The sequence below is a fragment of the Pongo pygmaeus genome, chromosome 9 (genome assembly GCF_028885625.2).
Source record: "Pongo pygmaeus isolate AG05252 chromosome 9, NHGRI_mPonPyg2-v2.0_pri, whole genome shotgun sequence".
Lineage (NCBI taxonomy): Eukaryota > Metazoa > Chordata > Mammalia > Primates > Hominidae > Pongo > Pongo pygmaeus.
Window position 1 is genome coordinate 7,255,006 of NC_072382.2, and position 19,558 is coordinate 7,274,563.

Consider the following 19,558-nt stretch of genomic DNA (forward strand, 5'->3'; position numbering starts at 1 on the left):
GCACTGGTCCTCTTCTGTCCGACCTGTGAGTTAGGGCTCCCATGCAGATGACTGATAAGGAAACCTACAGAAGAGCTGCCCAGAAAACAGTCTCCTGAGTAGGAAAGGCAATGACTGAGCCCCAGCTGGAGGGACCCTGCTGGAGACCACCTGCTCCTAGAGTCTGTGTCCAGGGTGAACCACTGCCACCGCGCCCCCACAGGCTCATGACAGACCCTCGGCCCAGGGCTGAGGCTGCTGCACCTTGCTCCTCTATTCTCCCAGGCAAAGAGCTGAACTGTGGAGGGCGGGGAGCTCCCAAGTGGATTTCAGGGACAAGTGCCCCCTGACCCTGGCCACCCTGCCTGCTACAGTGCCTGAGATTCCACCAAGACACTCCTCGTCTAAGGCTAAGGCATAGTCTACACAGCACAGAGCCTTGCCTCTGCATCCAGCCGGCTCTGCCTTTCACTGTGGGCCTGGGTGAGGTCCTTGTCCTCACTGAGCCTCTGTGTCTCTAACAGGGATATATCAGGGGCCACCTGCAGAGAGAGGGCCTGGGGGCGGGGGGGTCTGGGAAAGGGTTTTGTAAACTACAGATAAGGAGGCTATTATTAAGTTGCAGGCACCCCAGCGGGGTGAAGAGGAGTGGGCACAGGAGGCTCTGGAGCGCTGTCTAACTCACAGGAGTCCGGCTATTGCCTCATCCACACAGTGAGGGGCTGGTGCGGGATTGGGGGTAGAGTGGGGAAGGAGCAGGAGAAAGCACTCCCAGGGGACTGCCCAGAGGGCAGCTGCCAGTGGTCGGGGCAGGGGTAAACCTTGGGTCTGCCATGGATAGTAAGGCTTTCTGTAAGTTCCTGCTCCTCCTGAGCCTCAGTTTCCCCCGGAGAAACGACAGATAAGGAAGGGTCTGGGCCACCATGATTCCCTCTTCCAGGGGGGAGGCTCCCTGGGAGTAGGACAGGTCTGCCCAGGACCCAGGACCTGGCACTTGCCACATAGACGCAGCCTGTGGCCCTGTTGCAAGAACGTTCCAAACCCAGAGTCTGACAGGTGACTCCACTGACACCCCACCCAATGGCCACCTCTGCACCCTGAGCCTGCAGATGCCTCCCATCCATATGGAGTCCTGCCGTGTTCCCTATGGAAGGGAGGGCACTTGGGAATGGGCACTGCGGGACACAGGCCTGTGTCGGAACCAGCCCTGTTGCCCTGGCGATGGCTCAGGTCCTGCGCACCCACGGGGGCTATTGGTGAGTGTGGGAGGGGGTTTCCATGGTGGCGGTCCCGAGGGGGCAGACGCAGGGCTCAGGGAGGGGCGAGGGCCGGCGGGACCTTTCTCCTTTGTCCGCGGCACACTAGGCCTTTGTTCTTGCCTGGATCCCTTTGACAGATGTGACCAGGACCATGGGTGCGGGGAGGACTTGGGTTAGAGTCCCCCATCCCAGCAAGTACTGAACCACCCTGGAGGGAGGGGAAGGAGGGCGGAAGAGGGGGTAGAGCCCCTGGACTCGCCATCCACTGGGGCACCCTCCTCCTGTAGGTGCAAAAGCCACTCCTGTCCCCAGAGGCTGGGCAGGGCGACTTTCAATTGGCTCTTATTACTGTAAACACCTCCCCCCGCGGCCAGTGGGCAGCCTTGGTGTGTCCCCAGGGCAGGACCAGGAGAGGGCGGTGCTGGGAAGGGCAGGTGAGGGAGGAGGGGAAGGGGCTGCCTGTCTGGGGTTGGGAGGAGGGCATTTGATCCAGCGCCATCCAAGGCATCTGTTCAAGAATATTTTATTCCTGGTGCCCTCTGGGGTCCCTTGACCCAGCCAACCCCTACCCTGATTCCTTTGGTGCTGGCTTTGGTACTTGTGAGGGCCTGGGCACCAGGACGGTTCCATGGGTCCTCACGTGCCCCACTCTGTAACCCTCCTCCATGCTAGTGCCTAACCCAGTATATGCCATGGAGGACCTCCTCCTCCCCCACCGCCTGGTCCTTGCCAGGAAAGAAGCCAAGTCCCCGAGTCCCAAGAGTAAAGTGCGGTGCCCATTTGCCGGGCTGGCATCAGCCATCAGGCAATTGAGACTGGGGGACACTGAGTCCATGGTCCTCTCAGAAGCGGGTGTCCAGGAAGGAGGTGGAGCCTCGTTGGGGCCTGGGGGGCCCCTCGATGGGGGGGCCCCGGGCCCGAGTCAGGAGCCCATGGAAAGTCTTGCCGCGGGTCTGGGGTTTCCGCCGTGGTGGTCTGGGCTCCTCTGGGGGCTGCACCACAATCCGAGGCACCTCAGGCTTGGCGCCTCGTCGCACCCCTGCCAGCTGCTGGGCCTCAAAGATGGCTTGGGCCCCGGCGAGGCGAACCTGTGGCCGGGGCGGGGGCCCCGGTGCGGAATCGGGCAGCTGGGCGAGCTGGGCCTTAATCTCCCGCTGCAGGTCCCGCTCCGACAGCACCACACTGTGCACCTGTGGGGAGCAGTTGGTGTTGCGTTTGCCCGGCCTCAAGGCAGGAACAGGAAACTGTGAGGTCCCCAGCCCAGGAAGTGGCTGAGGACTGAGGGGCTGACAGCCTTACTGGGGAGCCACAGAAAACCACTCGAGGCCTCAGGTTTTTGTGTTCTCTGAAGCTCAGGGGACAGGAACTAAGTCCCCATTCTCGCTTTGGCTTCCTGTTCTGGGACTCAGTTTCCCCCGTGCAGCAGGGGCTGGGCAAGTCCAAGGAGAGGTGGGGGCACCCACCTGTGACATGAAGGCCTCCTCCTGCAGCTGTGCGGGGGGGATGGCTCGAAGGGCCCCCAGTGTCTCCAGGAGGCCAGGGCAGGCCCCTCGCTGCTCTGCAGTGCCCAGCGCCAGGCGCACCAGTGTCAGCCCCACACGGAACAGTACTTTGGCACCTGCAGACCAGGAGCTCATTCACTGGGAGGCCGGCCCTGCCCCTCCACAGTTCTGCACCCAAACCTGCCCTCAGCCACATGCCTGCCACTTTCCCGCAGCTCTGCCCTCTCTGGTTCAGGAACAATGACAGAGGGTGGAGTTGCATTTCAGGTAACACAGGCCGCTGCACTGGCCAAGTTAGCCTCAAGAGCCACAGATGCTTTGGGGAAGAGTTAGTATCTTGTGAATTTGGTTACTGTCGCTTCCCATCCCCACCCCCGCCAGAATGAAGGTCTTGATCACTTGATGCTCAGATGCCATCCACATCTGGAGCCAGCAAGCACCCAGCAGGTGCCTGTGGGCTCCGGGGAGGAGCACCTCCTACCCTCCCTGAGCCAGTCAGGCCTCCATGTGCTATGATCACCCAGCTCCTACCCGAGGCAGCATCCGGGTGACAGGTGATGTACCACGAGGCACAGGGCCATCACCTTCAGCACACCTGGTCCCATGACTCGAGGCTCCAAAAGGGAACCCTGGAGCTGGTGAGCTAGCTCCCCGCCCACACCCCAAGGCTCCAGTCCCCTCCAAGCCACCAGCTTCCTGCCAGGAGCCCAGGGCTACTGATGCCTTCACACCAAGCCCTCCCTCGGCCTCAGCTTGCTCATCTCCATAAGGAAAGGTCAGGTGGAGCCCTTTAAGGGCCTTTCCAACTTGGATCTGTGACCCTCTGATTCTAGAAAGATCCTAGGCAGAACTGCTCTTCCCTAAGCCAGGAGCATAGCACTCGGTGCACACTCCCCACAATGTGAGTTTGGGCTAGTCCTGGAGCCTCAAAATCCCTTCCTGGCAGCCTGTGATCTGAGAAGAGCCATCAGGACCAGCGAGGTTGAGTGATGACGGTGACTGTCAAGGAACAATCACTACTCATGCTATCGTCCTTCTGATAAAGGGAGCCTGTGTAGTGTTTGCCCTCAGGTGGGCAGGTCAGGCCCTGCCCAGCTCTGCCCAGCCCTGCTCTCGAGGTCTAAGGCTGGTTGGGAGGTGACCGCATGGATAGCGACTTGGACACCTGTGGCCAGAACTCTAAGCCAGCCAGTGGTCCTCTGCTGTGTGGAGGGCAGGAAGCCAGCTGAGCACACGACAGGCATTCAGTATGCACAGTATGCATATGCTGACTGATTTCTACCACGTTTTAAGGTGCAACCTCCAGACCTCACATATAGAACAGAATGCAGGTGGGTCACCGATGGCAGTATCAAGGCGGAGTCCCAAAGACACAAGGAGTCCAGCTTGCTTCTGCTCCGACTCCCCTCCTGTTCTTGGCCTGGCCCCAGCCTCCACCTCTCTGGCTTCATGGCTCCAAGCCCTCCCTCCTTCGTAGACTGTAGCCTGGCCCCTGGGGACAGTGGCCTCTCTGGCCCCAGACCTCCACAGGCACCACTGTGAGTCCTCCTCCTGCACAGAGCAGCCAGAAGGAGCTTAAATGCAGCCATCGCCCCTGCACTCCCCTGACACTCCCTGTCACATCCCTAGTTTTATTTTCTTCGTGACACTTCTGACAATCTATAAATATCTTGTGAATTTGGTTACTGTCGCCACCCATCCCCACCCCCGCCAGAATGAAGGTCTTGATCACTTGATTCCCAGCTGCAGATCCACGTCTGGAGCCAGTGAGCACCCAGCAGGTGCCTGCAGGCTCTGTGGAGGAACGCCTCCTACTGTCCCTGAGAAGCTCAGGCCTCCATGTGCTGTGATCCCAGCTCCTGCCCCATCTGCCTCCTCTGGAAGCCTCCCTGGCCCAGCTCTGCACCAGGCGGTGCCTGGGTGACCGGTGATGGGTGATGTAGTGCCAGGAACCAGGCCATCACCTTTGGTACACCCAGTCCTGTGATTTGAGGCTCAAAAAGGGAACACTGGAGCTGGAGCTGGTGAGCTACCTCCCCACCCACACCCCAAGCCACTGGCTGCCCCACTCACCCTCACTGAGGAAGGCATCCCAGACACGCAGCACTGTGGGGAAGGGCAGGGAGCGGGCGAAGAGGCACAGGAACCACTCGGGCAGGTACAGCAGGGGCCCGACGCCCACCTGCTGCAGGTGCTTGTGCACGTGCGGAAGCAGCCGCCGCAGCAGGGCCATGAACACCTCGGCGTCCAGCCGCACAGCCTCCTGTGGCCACGTCCATCAGCAGGCCAGCACCGCCACCCCCAGAGCCCAGGCTCAACCTCCCTCAGTCCCCAGACCCCCACCCACTCACCGGGCCCCTGCCCGTCCTTCCTCCAGCCCCCATGTCAGCCTCTCACCATGTGGGGCCCGTAGTACCCAGGGAGGTAGACCTCACAGATCTGCACCAGGCACCAGAAGGCTTCCTGAGGAAGGGGCAGGGCACAGGCCTGTCAGTGCTCACCAAGGAAGGGACCGCGGAGGGCAAGGCAGGATGGGAAAGGAGTGAAGGGGAGGGCCTGGGCACCACAGGAGCCTGGACTCAGGGCCACTCCTAACCTGCTCAGTTCCTGGGAGCCCTTCCCAAAAGCCCCCTCCTCTGCCCAAAACAGGGTCTGCTGAGGGGTTTAGGGTGTTGGAAATCACAGGGCACATGGTGTTAGATTTGAAGGTCACAGGGTTGGGGTTCACTGGCCAAGGGTTGGGAGTGTCCCAAAGTTCAAGTCCTGGGTTTCTGGGGTCTCTGGGGTTGGGGTCACAGTCCCCAATTCAGAATCAGGAGTCGTGGGGTCAAGGTGATAACATCCAGATTCCTAGATGACTGGGGTCAAGGATCCCAGGTTCCTGGAGTCAAGGTCATTAGGCTTGAAGGTCACTGAGGCTGGCAGTCATGAGGACCTGGGTCACTAGGACAGGGTCCAGGAATCAAGGATCGCAGGTTTCTGAGGCCACAGTTCCTGGGGATGGGGTTCCCTGGGCCTAGGTCACTAGGGTTCCCGGAGCAGGGTCAAGGTCACTCACCTCCGGGGGCAGGTGCATGAGCAGCACAGCAGCCACGGGCCCCTGGGCCTGGCAGTAGCCCTGCTCCGGTCGATACAGGGTGTAGGCCTTGAGCACCTGCAGGAGCCCTTGCTGCCTGTGCCGGAAGACCCCATAAGGGGCCAGTCCTGCAGGCACCCCCTTCTCCACCCTCTGGGGGCTTCTGCCCAGGCCTCAGCCTCCCTGGGCCTTGCTGGGTCCCCTGAGATGCAAGACTGTAGAGCTGGGCTGGGGAAAGTGGTCTGGAGCACCTGGGGCTTGTGGGGCTGGGGGTCCCTGGGCATCACCGGCCTCGTACCCGTGGCCCTGAGGTGACACAAACATCTCATGCAGAGGAAACTGACGATGCAGGTCCCTGCCAATGGTCTCCATCCACTGTGGGTCTCCAGGGGCCTCTGCCAGCTCCTGTGGGTAGCCGGGGAGGTGGGTGTGAGGGTTCGGTGTGGTGAGGGGCTCTGGGTAGGGGAATTGGGGCCCCTGCCCACTCCCTCACCTGATAGGTGCCAGGGCTGTTCTTCTGGCACACATGAGCCCCACACAACAGGGGCCAGCACCGGGCGCGCAAAGCAGACGGGATGCCTTTCCGGCACTGCATCTTTACCTGTGGGTGAGGCCAAGGGCTCCACTAGGCAGCCTCCATACCTCCTGCTGGCAGGTCCCAGGCACAGCTCATCAGCAGGCAGGGGCCCACTTTGGGTGGCAGGGAGCAAAGGCAGGAGGTGCTGGGACACAGGGTGGGTACATTTTGCTAAGATGTCGGCTGAGGCAGAGAGGAATGAGCCACGGAGGCCAAGTGGGGCCTCTGCCCCCCTCACCTTCTTGTACCGCCGGGACATGGTTTTCTCCCAGTGTGAGGTCATCTCCACCCACTTCATCTCCCGTTGGCGGATGAGGTCTGCAGGTGGGTGGCCCGGCCTGGGGGTACATGGCACAGGTATCCAGGCGCTGGGCAGCTGTTACCCAAGGCCCACACTGCCACCCTCCAGGCTACCCAGGTGAACCCAGCTCCTGACCCTAGGGATCTCTGGGAGCCCTGTGGGGTGACCTGTGACCCAGGAGCTGCCAATGCTTGTCACGGGGACAGGAAAGGATGTGGCTCCGACGTGGGCAGAAGCAGGAGACTGAAGGGGTGAGTGGGTGTGTGTTGGGGGAGGGGCTGGTTGGCTGTCACCCAGGACAGGGACACAGACAATTCATAGGGGAAGCTGGCTGGAGAGAGCCCTGGACTGGAAGCCCAGAGTCCTGAGTTTGAGTCTGGGTCTGTGTCTGATTTCCTGTGTGACCTGCGGCAAGTTTCTGTCTATATCTGGACTTGTGTTTCTGTCTGTAGCTTGGGGAAAGGGGGAAGGAAGAGGTATGGGTTCTGTGATTTGGATCTGGGATTCCTGAGCCAGAGGTTCAAAGGGGAAGGATGTTGTGCCCCAGTGGTGGGTGCAAACCCTCAGAGGCTGGGGGTAAGAGATGCACAGAGGCCTCCCCTGACCCTTCCCACCTTAGGGTTCCACCTGGCGCCTGCGGAGGGGTGCTACTGGCTGAGTCCCACTCCCAATCCCTACCACCAGACCCTCCCAGCCTCCCTCCAGAATTCAGCCCTCAGTCCCCCGTCCTCTGTCCCAGCATCCGGCCATCCCTCACCCTGCCCCCTTACCCTGGCTCTGCCGAGCTGCCCCCAATGAATCCATAGCGGTCGGCCTGGCGATACGGGCCAGGCCCGCTGAGCTCTGAGTCGGACCCCAAAGAGCTGGAATCATCCTGCAGCTCGGAAGGCTGCACCAGGTCCTCCCCCAGGGCCTGGGCCATGGTGCCCGGGGCCTTCGATGCCACAGGCAGAGAAAGTGGGGAGAACCAGTGTGAGGGGCCACCCCCGGCCAGCCTGGGGCCTGGCTGTGGGGTCACAGTGGGGAGGTTTCAGGGTATCTCACCAAGCTCCCTATGTCTCCTCTTTTATGGGGGCGGGGGCTAGGCCCTGCCGTGACAGAAAAGCCAGGCCTCTGTCCGGAGACCCAGCCCCAAGCCCAGCCCCTGTCCCCACCAGCCCAGCTCACCTCCTGCAGCACCTCACCTCCTCCTCTCACTTCCTCCTCCTCCTCACACAGCTTTGGCAACCGCTGGGGGCCCCTCCCAAGGGTGGGGGGTGTCACCCCTTCCTCTCTGAGGCTCTTCCTGCCTGCCCCAGTGCCCCTGAGCTGTGGGCTCCTCCCACACTCCCCATGGTCCCAGTGACAGCAGGCTTGAGTTCCTGTGCTGGTGTGGAGGGCCCAGGACTGTCAGACGCAGGGGCCGGGCCACCCCCAGTTCTTTTGTTCGTTTCTTTTGAGACAGAGTCTTGCTCTGTTGCTCAGGCTGGAGTGCAGTGGCGCGGTCTCAGCTCACTGCAACCTCCACCTCCTGGATTCAAGTGTGATTCTCTTGCTTCAGCCCACCAAGTAGCAGGGACTACAGACATGCGCCACCATGCCCGGCTAATTTTTGTGTTTTTAGTAGAGACAGGGTTTTGCCACATTGGTCAAACTCTTGACCTCAGGTGATCCACCCACCTCAGCCTCCCAAAGTGCTGGGATTACAGGCATGAGCCACTGTGCCTGGCTTTCCTGTTTGTTTCTTGAGACAGCGTCTTGCTCTGTCACCCAGGCTGGAGTGTAACGGCACGATCTGGGCTCACTGCAACCTCCACCTCCTGGTCTCAAGAGATCCTCCTGCCTCAGCCTCCCTAGTAGCTGGGACTGCAGGCGCGCACCACCATGCCCAGCTAATTTTTGTATTTTTTATTGAGACAAGGTTTCGCCATGTTGCCCAGGCTGGACGCAAGAGACCATCCCGCCTTAGCGTCCCAAAGTGCTGGAATTACAGGCCTGAGCCACCACGGCAGGCCCACTTCCAGTTCTGAGGTTACTGGCATGTAAAGCACCCAACTCAGGGTTCCAACAAGAACTAAGGTTCATTTATCGTCTGCTTTTTTTTTTTTTTTTTTTTTTTGAGACAGAGTCTCGCACTGTCGCCTGGGCTCCACCTCCCAGGTTCAAGCGATTCTCCTGCCTCAGCCTCCCAAGTAGCTGGGATTACAGGCGGCCGCCATCATGCCCAGCTAACTTTTTGTATTTTTAGAGAGATGGGGAATGGTTTCACCATGTTGGCCAGGCTGGTCTCGAACTCCTGACCTCAAATGATCCGCCCGCCTCGGCCTCCCAAAGTGTTGGGATCACAGGCATGAGCCACTGCGCCCAGCCAGGTCTGCTCATAAAGTAATTATTTTTATGTGCACACCCTGCAATATTACTGTGCTACTCAAAAGCTAATTATGGGGCCAGGCTTGTTGGCTCACGCCTGTAATCCTAGCACTTTGGGAGGTCAAGGTGGGGTGGATCACCTGAGGTTAGGAGTTCAAGGCCACCTGGCCAACATGGCGAAACCCCACCTCTGCTAAAAATACAAAAATTAGCTGGGCACAGTAGCGCACGCCTGTAATCCCAGCTACTCCAGAGGCTGAGGCAGGAGAATCGCTTGAACCCGGGAAGTGAATGTTGCAGTGAGCCAAAGTCGCGCCACTGCACTCCAGCCCGGGCGACAGAGCAAAACTCTGTCTCAAAAAAAAAAAAAAAAAGCGAATTATGGGACTTGTAGGAAAATATTAATTTAGCATGCCCCAAGGACCAAAGTGCCCTGGGAATTCAGCCGTAGCTGTCTTTGAGTGTGGTCAGCCGCCTGGGGGCCACAAAGACCCACGAAGAAGGGGGGGGTCCTCCGTGAATGCGAGGTCCAGGCTGTTTTTATCTCTTGAGCCTTAGTTTCCTTTCCTGCACTTCGAGCAGTTAACCCTCAGTGCCTAGCAGCCGGTTATTAACATGTTCACAACACCCTCCACCCAGGGAAGGGGTGGGAAAGTCTGTTCGGCTTTTGAAAGAGAAAAACAACTTCCACAGTCCTTCCGGCCCCACATCCTCTGAACAGGGCTGGGCACCTCCTCTGGGGCGTAACCAGCTTGGTCACGCCCCCGACAGACCCCGCCCCCAGTCCGCCGCCGAGGCCCCGCCCCTCGGGCCGCCGCGCCTCACGTCCAGCGGGGGCGCTAGAGCGCGGGGGACTGGGCGGGGCGGGGCGGGCCCGGGAGGCCCGGAGGCGGGGCCGCGGGCCGGGGGCGGACTGGGGCGGGCGGAAGGAGAGCCAGGCCGGAAGGAGGCTGCCGGAGGGCGGGAGGCAGGAGCGGGCCAGGAGCTGCTGGGCTGGAGCGGCGGCGCCGCCATGTCCGACAGCGAGAAGCTCAACCTGGACTCGATCATCGGGCGCCTGCTGGAAGGTTGGTCGGGGCGAGGGAAGCCCGCGTCCGCCGCGCCCTGGCCCCCTGCCCGGCCCGGAAGTGGCGCGCAGGCGGGCCCCCGGGGCCAGCTTAGACTGGGCGGGGACGGGCCGCGAGGTTCCGTGGCCGCAGCTGACCCCCCGCGGACGCGCCTGAGAGGTCCGGGGCCAGCTCTGGCTCGCGGAGCAGCCCCCTCTCCCGGGCTGGGGGCGCAAGGGTTGCCTGGGCTCTTGGGGCGAGGGAGAAACCCGGGAAGCCCGGTCCAAGAAGGGGTCCTGCGCTGTGAGGTTTTTGGTGGCAGCCTCCTGCGAACGACAGTCGCCTCCCGAGGCGCTGAGGGTAGCTGGGGGCTTCCCCTGGAGGCTTGAGGCCGAGGTCCCGGGAGGCTCAGCAGCAACAGCTGCCTGTGGGCAAGGAGGGGCCGAGGAGGCCTAGGCGCCCCCGAAGGTATCCATGGGGCCGCCCGTGTCGCCCGCCCTCCTCTTGGGTCCTGACACCCCATTGCGCCCCCAGTGCAGGGCTCGCGGCCTGGCAAGAATGTACAGCTGACAGAGAACGAGATCCGCGGTCTGTGCTTGAAATCCCGGGAGATTTTCCTGAGCCAGCCCATTCTTCTGGAGCTGGAGGCACCCCTCAAGATCTGCGGTGAGCCCCCGGCCCAGGTCCCCTTGCCTTCCTAAAAGTGGCGCTGGACCCCACAGAGTTCCTGGAGCCCTCCTCCCTTGAGGCCAGTCCTGGCCCTGGGTTCAGGTCTAGACCCTGCATCTAGCTTACCCGGTTTCCTGGGTCACAGGTGACATACACGGCCAGTACTACGACCTTCTGCGACTATTTGAGTATGGCGGTTTCCCTCCCGAGAGCAACTACCTCTTTCTGGGGGACTATGTGGACAGGGGCAAGCAGTCCTTGGAGACCATCTGCCTGCTGCTGGCGTATAAGATCAAGTACCCCGAGAACTTCTTCTTGCTCCGTGGGAACCACGAGTGTGCCAGCATCAACCGCATCTATGGTTTCTACGATGAGTGTGAGTGGTCTGAGCGTCTGGGGCTGCCCGGGTCCTGAACCGCACTCCTTGCCATTCAATGGGACCTTCACATTGGCCTGATATCTGACAGACACTTGCTAGACTGTGCGCTCCACGAAGGCAGGGCCCAGGTCCGTTCTCGTGCCTGCCCTGCCCCTCCTGTCATGGGGTCTGGGGAATGGTTGCTGACTGAAGGGTTGCCCCGGATTCTAGTGCTTTCCCCCAGGGCCCTGCCTGGTGACACTCCCCCTACATTTGCTACTAAGCACTTAGGATGTTTGCAGATGGGCTCTGCTGTCCAGAAGCTGAGATAAACCAGACCTGGACTTGGCCCAATTCATGGGTGGGGGCATGCGAGGAGTGCCAACCCTGAGGCTGGTCCAGATTGGAACTCAGTTTCCAGTGGACTCGGGTGCTTTAGAATTACTAATGGCAGGAGGCCGAGGCGGGAAGATCACTTGGACCCAGAAGCTCCAAGTTACAGTGAGCTATGATCTTGCCACTGCACTCCAGCCTGGGTGATAGAGCAAGACCCTGCTTCTTTACTTTTCTGAGATGGAGTTTCACTCTTGTTGCGCAGGCTAGAGTGCAATGGCGTGATCTCGGCTCACCACAACCTCCGTCTCCCGGGTTCAAGCGATTCTCCTGCCTCAGCCTCCCAAGTAGCTGGGATTACAGGCATGCGCCACCACGCCTGGCTAATTTTTTTGTATTTTAGTAGAGATGAGGTTTCTCCATGTTGGTCAGGCTGGTCTCGAACTTCTGACCTCAGGTGATCCGCCCGCCTCGGCCTCCCAAAGTGCTGGGATTACAGGTGTTAGCCACCGCGCCTGGCCAGATCCTGTTTTTTTAAATTAAAAATTAAAATAAAAAGTAACTAGAATTGCTCCTGGAAGGCTGACAGGCGGCAAGGGTGGGGGGTGGTTTGCATCGGTGCCTGACTCTCCTCCCAGCTGCGGCTGAATAGCCCAGGGACCCCGGCTGAGGGTGGGGTAGGCAGGCACCTCACAGCCACCTCCCCCTGGGCAGGCAAGAGACGCTACAACATCAAACTGTGGAAAACCTTCACTGACTGCTTCAACTGCCTGCCCATCGCAGCCATAGTGGACGAAAAGATCTTCTGCTGCCACGGAGGTGAGGGAGGGGATGGCTGGGGAGGAGGAGCCCTGGCCGCATCCCCCGGCACCCGGCAGCTCTCCTTAGGTCTCTTCTGGGAAGTCACCCCCTCCAGGAAGTGTCTCCCATACCCCACTGCGCTGGGCTGCACTCACTTCCTTGATGTGCGTCCTACATGGGGTGGGCTTGTCTCCTTTCTCCCGGGAGCTTGTGCTCCTGAGGGCAGGGATGCCTTTGTGCCTATTTGGGAACTTGAAAAAGCTGAGGGGAAGGGATGACTTCTGCCAGTCTAGGCGCCCAGGAGACCAGTGGCGGGACCAGGAGGGTGGTGGGAAAGGTGAGGCTCATTGGCCAAGGCTTTCTGGAGGGAGGATGTCCTTGTTTGAGGAAGTGACCTTCCCCCGGCCCCCCAGGCCTGTCCCCGGACCTGCAGTCTATGGAGCAGATTCGGCGGATCATGCGGCCCACAGATGTGCCTGACCAGGGCCTGCTGTGTGACCTGCTGTGGTCTGACCCTGACAAGGACGTGCAGGGCTGGGGCGAGAACGACCGTGGCGTCTCTTTTACCTTTGGAGCCGAGGTGGTGGCCAAGTTCCTCCACAAGCACGACTTGGACCTCATCTGCCGAGCACACCAGGTGGGCTGGTGGCCCTGGCCTGCGGCGGGGGAAGGGGAGGGCAGTGCCTGCGCTCAGGACTGACTGCTCCCATCCTCGCCCAGGTGGTAGAAGATGGCTATGAGTTCTTTGCCAAGCGGCAGCTGGTGACACTTTTCTCAGCTCCCAACTACTGTGGCGAGTTTGACAATGCTGGCGCCATGATGAGCGTGGACGAGACCCTCATGTGCTCCTTCCAGGTGAGTGTGGGGAAGAAAGGGGCCGCTAGGTCCTGTGGCTCAGCCCCATGAGCCTGACCAACCCTGTCTCTTTTAGATCCTCAAGCCCGCCGACAAGAACAAGGGGAAGTACGGGCAGTTCAGTGGCCTGAACCCTGGAGGCCGACCCATCACCCCACCCCGCAATTCCGCCAAAGCCAAGAAATAGCCCCCGCGTACCGCCCTGTGCCCCAGATGATGGATTGATTGTACAGAAATCATGCTGCCATGCTGGGGGGGGGTCACCCCGGCCCCTCAGGCCCACCTGTCACGGGGAACATGGAGCCTTGGTGTATTTTTCTTTTTTTTTTTTTTTTAATGAATCAATAGCAGCGTCCAGTCCCCCAGGGCTGCTTCCTGCCTGCACCTGCGGTGACTGTGAGCAGGATCCTGGGGCTGAGGCTGCAGCTCAGGGCAACGGCAGGCCAGGTCGTGGGTCTCCAGCCGTGCTTGGCCTCAGGGCTGGCAGCCGGATCCTGGGGCAACCCATCTGGTCTCTTGAATAAAGGTCAAAGCTGGATTCTCGCCATGGCCTCTGTCTAGCGTCTAAGACACTGCCTGGCAGCTCTTCTGCACAGAGCCGCTTGGGAGGCTGGGCACCAGGCCCCAGCCAGGGCAACCCTAGCCACACACTCGGGTCCAAGGCTCTTAGAATTCCAAGTCAGCGCCAGAGTATCAGGAAAGCAAGAAAAACTGTCAGCTCCACAGGGGTCCCAGATGCATGCCCAGGACTTCAGGAAGGAACAGGTCATGATTGGCAGAGAAGCTGGATCACCAGGGGCCAGCAGCACCTACTGTGACATTTTCCTTAGGAAGGTGGGCCTGAGGGAGACAGGTTTCCAGCCTTGGCCAGCTGGAGTATAGCCTGAGACTCAATGGGAAATAAGAGGTAGGAACGTCAGTAGTTCAGAGCCAAGTCTGGAAAGTCATGATTGGCTGGGGGTTCTGGGGAGATAACAGGGCCCAGGCCCGACCGCTGTGGGACAGCTTAGTGACAGCCAGCTGGGGCCTGCAAGAGGCAGTGAAACAGCTCAGCTCCAGCAAGCCCACCTTTCTGATCCCCAGGGCTGAGACCCAGGTCTGCCACTGGCTGGGGCTTCGTCTAGTCCCAAGGCCTCTGGGTACAAGCTTCAGGTTCTTGGTTCAGCCTTCGCCCTCACTGTCTTCAGCCAGCACGGGGCTGGGGCCCTGGGGGGAGCGTACAGGGGCCAGGATGGAGCCGAAGAACAGTGAGCGGAACTGGAAAGAGAACAAGTGAGTTCTGGAGGCTGCTCCCTTCCCTACCTCCCACCCCTGCCTCCACCTCCAGTCCCTACCTTCTTGGGTGGGGGAGTCCCAGGCACTGTACTGGGCTCAGCCTCATCTTCCTCCTCGGAGTGGGGGCCGGGGCTCTTGGGGGGCTGGGGGCCAGGTGAAAGGGAAATGGAGGGCAGCACCCGCGAGCCCTCATTGCCTATAGTGGTTTCCATGGCGATCATGTAAGAGTCAATGTCGTCATTGGCAAAGTCGTCTGGGTGGGGTATGCTGTAGGCAGAATCGGAGTATCAGGGAGGGGATTGGGGGAGCAGAGGCAGCGCCCCACCTTGGAGGGCTGGAAGGGAGCTTTGGGGCCCCCGACCACTGAAGATCTCTTGGTTTTATGACTTCCTGATTTGGCTGGAGAGGAGAGGATGCAGGAGTTAAGTGGTGGCTTCCTGGAGGGGGTGGGCCAGGAATCTCTTTGATCAGAATTCAGGTAGGGGCCTGAGGGAGGCATCCTTGGGGCTACTTTAGCTCAGCTAGGGGAGAGGAGCAGCAAGTCCTGTGAACTGGGCCACATGGGGCCCAAGCCCCCACCTTCCCAGGGGACAGGAGCTGGATAGCACAGGAGCCCAGGGACAGGCTGGGCCGGGGGCCAGCCCCAACTTCCTGTGCTGAAAGTGCACTGGGCCATCCTCCCCAGCCCACCTGCCCTTCCAGACACCTGCTTCCCCCAGCGCAGGCAGCTCCTACCTCCCAGCAGCCCTTTCCCTCCTTGGCCTGGGAGGAGGCTCAGAGGGGAGGCCTCAGCCAGAGAAGGAAGCCGGCAGGGCCTTGGGGATGCTTCCCTGGGTGGGAGGGGTCTCTGAGTACAGCTAACCAAGAAGGCTGAGTCTGCAGGGCTGGCAGCTGTGAGCACTATAGGGGTAGGGGCTGGGGCCTGACACCCAGAGGAGGAGCGGGAGGGAAGGGGCGGGAGAGAACACATTGCGGGGAGGTGCAGAAGCTAGGAGTTGCAGTCTCAGGCTGGAGTGCACAGACATGGAGAGAGGAGGAGTTGGGGGGAGGTGCCCTCACCTGTGAGCCTGGAGCTGAGGCACTGCCTGGTGACGCTCTGGGGAGCCCAGGTCCTGGGAGTGTGAGTCGGTGTCTGAGAGTGTGGCCAAGACAAAGTGGCCGTCCAGCAAAGAGTCCTTGATGGTGAAGATGGCGGGCCTGGGCATGGGAGGGGGCCCCAAGCTAGGTCATCCCATTCAGCTCCTGCCATCCCAGAGCCCTTCCCTGTCCCAAGGCTGGGAATTACCTGCCTGGAGCATCAAAATGAATGCTAAGATTCAAGTTTGCTGACTCTGCAAAGCTCAGGAGTCCCTGGGAGGAAAGAGGTAGCAGGTGAGGCCCCGGGCTGGGCTGAGCTGGGCAGGGAGGACGGGACGGCGAGCGCCTAGGGGGATCCTCACCCGGAATTCCTTGAGGCAGAAAGTGATGGCCACCCCTTCCTGGGCCTGCAGCTGCTGGAAATCCTCCTCTCCAAGGCACATCTCAGTCACCATGGCTTTGGCAGTGCTGTCTGTTGGGGAAGAACAGGAGTAACCTGGGCCCTGCCCCTCTCCCACCTGCCGCTCTGCTGTCCCAGGCCACGTCCAGCCCCCTCACCTGCCTCCTCCTCGTGGTAGCTGCGCAGGATGACCCTGCGGCCACGGCCAATGCCCAGCGTCACTTCAGCCAGCGCAGGAGGGAAGGGCAGAACAGCCTCCCCCAGAACCCTGTGAACAGGGCGGAGCATTACCCCAAATGCTTGGCCCTGCTCTCGGAGGACCTGAGGTGGAGGTGACACATGCACACACATGGATGTGCGCAGGCCTAGCGCACTGTGGATGAGGCCCAGAGAAGGTGGCAGGGAGGGGGCAGGTTGCAGTGGTCGCTCAAACCTGGCAGGCGGCACCTGACCATGCAGAGCGGGGAGAGTGCCCAGAGGCAGGACATGGCACTCACGCCGCCTTACAAACCCAGCCTTCAGAAAGAGCCCTGAAATCCTTATCCTCTAAGGATACCCATTGCCATACAGATGAAATCACATCTGGAAATTGCTTCAAGTCAAGTGGGGACGGGAGCTGCGTCTGCTTCTACATATATTTGAAGTTATTCATGAGACAGAGAGTGCTTGCTTCGGCAGCACATACACTAAAACTGAAGCATGCAAAAGATGAGCAAGGCCCCTGCGCAAGGATTAAAAAAAACAGTGGCCAGGCGTAGTGGCTCATGCCTATAATCCCAGCACTTTGGGAGGCCGAAGCAGTGGCTCACTTGAGGTCAGGAGTTCGAGACCAGCTTGGCCAACATGGTGAAACCTCGTCTCTACTAAAAACATAAAAATTAGCCGGGCGTGGTGGTGCATGCCTGTAATCCCAGCTACTCGGGAGGCTGAGGCAGGAGAATCGCTTGAACCCGGGAGGCAGAGATTGCAGTGAGCCAAGATTGCACCACTGCACTCCAGCCTGGGTGACAGAGCGAGACTCCATCTCAAAACAAAACAAGAGAAACAATTGCTCATTTTTAAAAAAAGAGACTGGGTGCGGTGGCTGACACCTGTAATCCCAGTACTTTGGGAGGCTGAGGCGGGCAGATCACCTGAGGTCGGGAGTTCAAGACCAGCCTGACCAACATGGAGAAACCCTGTCTCTACTAAAAATACAAAAATTAGCCGGGCATGGTGGCACGTGCCTGTAATCCCAGCTACTTGGGAGGCTGAGGCAGGAGAATCACTTGAATCGGGAGGCGGAGGTTGTGGTGAGCCGAGATCGTGCCATTGCCTGGGCAACAAGAGCGAAACTGTCTCAAAAAAAAAAAAACACCACCCTAAATGCAGACCAAGGAATTGGCCCCCGTCTCTCACTACCCAAAAGAGCTTTGAGCAGTGCTGGCTCAAGAGAACCTGGGGAAACAGATGTCAGGACCCAAAGGGACCTTCAGTCACCCTGAGAAATGAGCAGGACTTTGGGCCACTTGAATGTAAGCAGTGACCAGCGTGGGGCAGTGGGAGAGCCCACTCCTCTGAGCTGGTCCTCGCCAGGGATGTTTGCTTCCACTGGAGTCCCCGTTTCCCTGGCCCCAGACAGCCCCCGGTGCTCGGACTGCCCAGAACGGCTCCACCCCATAGCTGATTACTCAGCCTCCCTCCAGCCTCCTGCCCTGGCCTTGGGGACTCCTCAGTCCTGGGCAGTCAGGAAAAGAGGCTGCCGTTGAATGGAGAACACCTCTGGAAGGATGCCCAGGCCAGAGAAGGGGTCTGAGCCTCTGAGCCACAGATTATGGGCAGACCTTCAAGGTTACTCAAGCCAGACGAGATTTGGTGGCAGGCCAGAAATGTGCTCCCTAGAGAAGGAATTGGAATGGGTTTGAGCAGCCAGAAAGTCAAGTCAGACCTTTGGGATGGAGAATGCAGGCTCCTAACAGTGAGGAGAATGAAGCCAGGAGGCACCTGCCCCTCCTCCATGCCACCGTCTGCCTTTAAAGAGCCAGGTAAGGACCTGAGCACATAGCGGGCCATGGGATGTCTTTGAGGCTCACAGAAACTCTGTAGGGAGAATGAAGGAAGTACCTTCTAAAATCAACCCCTTGGGGCCCCAAAGAAGGAAGAGAGAGACCCGGGGCTGAGCTGAAGGCAGGGGTGTGCTCACCGTGCTGGGGCGCGGAGCATGTGGGGGCACGAGGCTGGGTCGAAGACGGCCTGCAGGGACTCACAGTCCTGGAAGGACAGGTTGTGAGTCTTCCGCACCCCTGGATGGGCGAAAGGGTCTCAGTGGGCCTCACCGACCTCCCTGCTGAGGCACCCCTTGGCTGGCCGGCTGCCCACTCACCGAACTTGCAATGCAGCTGGACCACCAGGCGGCTGCTCCGGCCGTTCAGGGAGACGCAGCATTTTTCCACCGTCTTCTCCAGCATCGCCAGTGAGCGGAAGACAGACAGGAAAGACTGCATGGGATAAGACACCTCAGCCTAGCACCGCATCTCTGCGACAAGCTCTCCTGTCCCGTGTAGGCCCCCACCCATCATGGGCCCAGCATGTAACTCTGGGAAAAGTGCTCCCACATCACATCAGGCACTGGCATCCTTCTAGGCCTCATTCATGCTCTTCCTTATGCTTGGAATGCCTTGAAAGACCTGCTTACCTTTTTTTTTTTTTTTTTTTTTTGAGATGGAGTCTTGCTCTGTCACCCAGGGCTGGAGTGCAGTGGTACGATCTCAGCTCACTGCAACCTCCGCCTCCCGGGTTCAAGCAATTCTCCTGCATCAGCCTCCCAAGTAGCTGGGATTACAGGCGCATGCCACCACGCCCGGCTAATTTTTGTATTTTTAGTAGAGACGGGGTTTCGCCATGTTGGCCAGGCTGGTCTCGAACTCCTGACCTCGTGATCCGCCTGCCTCGGCCTCCCAAAGTGCTGGGATTACAGGCGTGAGCCACCGCGCCCGGCCAAAAGACCTGCTTACCTTTCTTGACGAACTTGAGCGTCACCACCCTCTGAGGTCCCCGCTGTGATGCTTTTACCATTGCCCTCCCTGTGTTTTGCATGGATTGGCCTTGCACATGTCTCTCTCCCCACTTAGCATCTACTGAGTACCCCAGGGCAGAGACGCAGCTGGTGGAGATTCCTGGGGTGGGGTAATGCCACTGCTGAGGGAAGGGCCTCACCTTCATCAGGATCTTACAGCGCAGCAGGTCCTGACCAGGGGTGGCTGCCTGGTATTGCTGGAAGAAGAGCGGGGCAAAGAGAAAGCAGGCATAGGCAGAGCGGGAGGAGTTCACCGTCCGGAGGGAGAGCTGGGCCACGAAGAGCACGGAGAGGGACATGGTCAGGGGGCAGCCACAGACCCAGCCCTCTGGCTGCTTCTGCTCACACACTTGCCTATCGTTCTCCCGCTCCGCCACCACCTGCTGAAAAACCCTCCTTCCCCATGAAGCCTTCAGAGTCGGCCCCAGCGCTGCTGCCGCAGAGGAGGGGTCGCACACCCAGGCCTTCCCCGAGTTTCTCTAAGTGCACGTCACCCCCTGGGAGCTCGCAGGAGGGCAGCTTTCCTCAATTCACACACCGGCCTGGGAAGATGACAGACGCCAGGCTAAGAAATTGAAACTCTGCCGACAAATCTGCCAGCGGTCATCCCGCCTAGTGGGGGCGAGACTCGAGTCCCGGTTACCCG

The 19,558-nt window shown here is 59.9% G+C and overlaps 3 protein-coding genes across 8 annotated transcripts in view; 1 reads left to right on the plus strand and 2 right to left on the minus strand.

Annotated features, from left to right (window-relative positions):
- Positions 1-1,745: 1,745 nt before the first annotated feature.
- On the minus strand, positions 1,746-8,251 carry TBC1D10C (TBC1 domain family member 10C). Of its 5 annotated transcripts, none has more exons than XM_054437384.2 (10): positions 7,879-8,251; positions 7,465-7,628; positions 6,632-6,731; positions 6,310-6,417; positions 6,115-6,221; positions 5,799-5,913; positions 5,138-5,203; positions 4,814-5,003; positions 2,702-2,856; positions 1,746-2,428 (listed from the first exon to the last, which is right to left on the minus strand). In XM_054437384.2, the coding sequence occupies exons 2-10, from the start codon at positions 7,614-7,616 to the stop codon at positions 2,081-2,083; spliced, it is 1,341 nt and encodes a 446-aa protein (XP_054293359.1). In that variant the 5' UTR covers positions 7,617-7,628; positions 7,879-8,251; the 3' UTR covers positions 1,746-2,080. The 5 variants fall into 5 exon arrangements, with proteins under 5 accessions (XP_054293359.1, XP_054293360.1, XP_054293363.1 ...); XM_054437385.2 differs by having other exon boundaries at positions 7,465-7,700; positions 7,879-8,249; XM_054437388.2 differs by having other exon boundaries at positions 7,465-7,700; positions 7,862-7,915.
- A 1,696-nt stretch (positions 8,252-9,947) lies between these two features.
- On the plus strand, positions 9,948-13,648 carry PPP1CA (protein phosphatase 1 catalytic subunit alpha). Its single transcript, XM_054437391.2, has 7 exons — positions 9,948-10,110; positions 10,624-10,755; positions 10,904-11,134; positions 12,164-12,268; positions 12,664-12,887; positions 12,971-13,105; positions 13,182-13,648. The coding sequence occupies exons 1-7, from the start codon at positions 10,056-10,058 to the stop codon at positions 13,290-13,292; spliced, it is 993 nt and encodes a 330-aa protein (XP_054293366.1). The 5' UTR covers positions 9,948-10,055; the 3' UTR covers positions 13,293-13,648.
- Positions 13,415-19,558, minus strand: part of RAD9A (RAD9 checkpoint clamp component A) — an 81,505-nt gene continuing 75,361 nt past the window's right edge. The window contains exons 6-14 of one of the 2 annotated variants that reach the window (XM_054437389.2): positions 19,053-19,181; positions 18,220-18,334; positions 18,040-18,139; positions 16,016-16,125; positions 15,820-15,929; positions 15,666-15,730; positions 15,440-15,577; positions 14,440-14,647; positions 13,415-14,362 (exon numbers count right to left, since the gene is read on the minus strand). In XM_054437389.2, the coding sequence (XP_054293364.2) occupies positions 14,267-14,362; positions 14,440-14,647; positions 15,440-15,577; positions 15,666-15,730; positions 15,820-15,929; positions 16,016-16,125; positions 18,040-18,139; positions 18,220-18,334; positions 19,053-19,181 (1,071 nt within the window). In that variant the 3' untranslated portion in view covers positions 13,415-14,266. Of the gene's footprint in view, positions 14,363-14,439; positions 14,648-15,439; positions 15,578-15,665; positions 15,731-15,819; positions 15,930-16,015; positions 16,126-18,039; positions 18,140-18,219; positions 18,335-19,052; positions 19,455-19,558 lie in introns of both variants that reach the window. The other variant, XM_054437390.2, reaches the window with a different exon arrangement.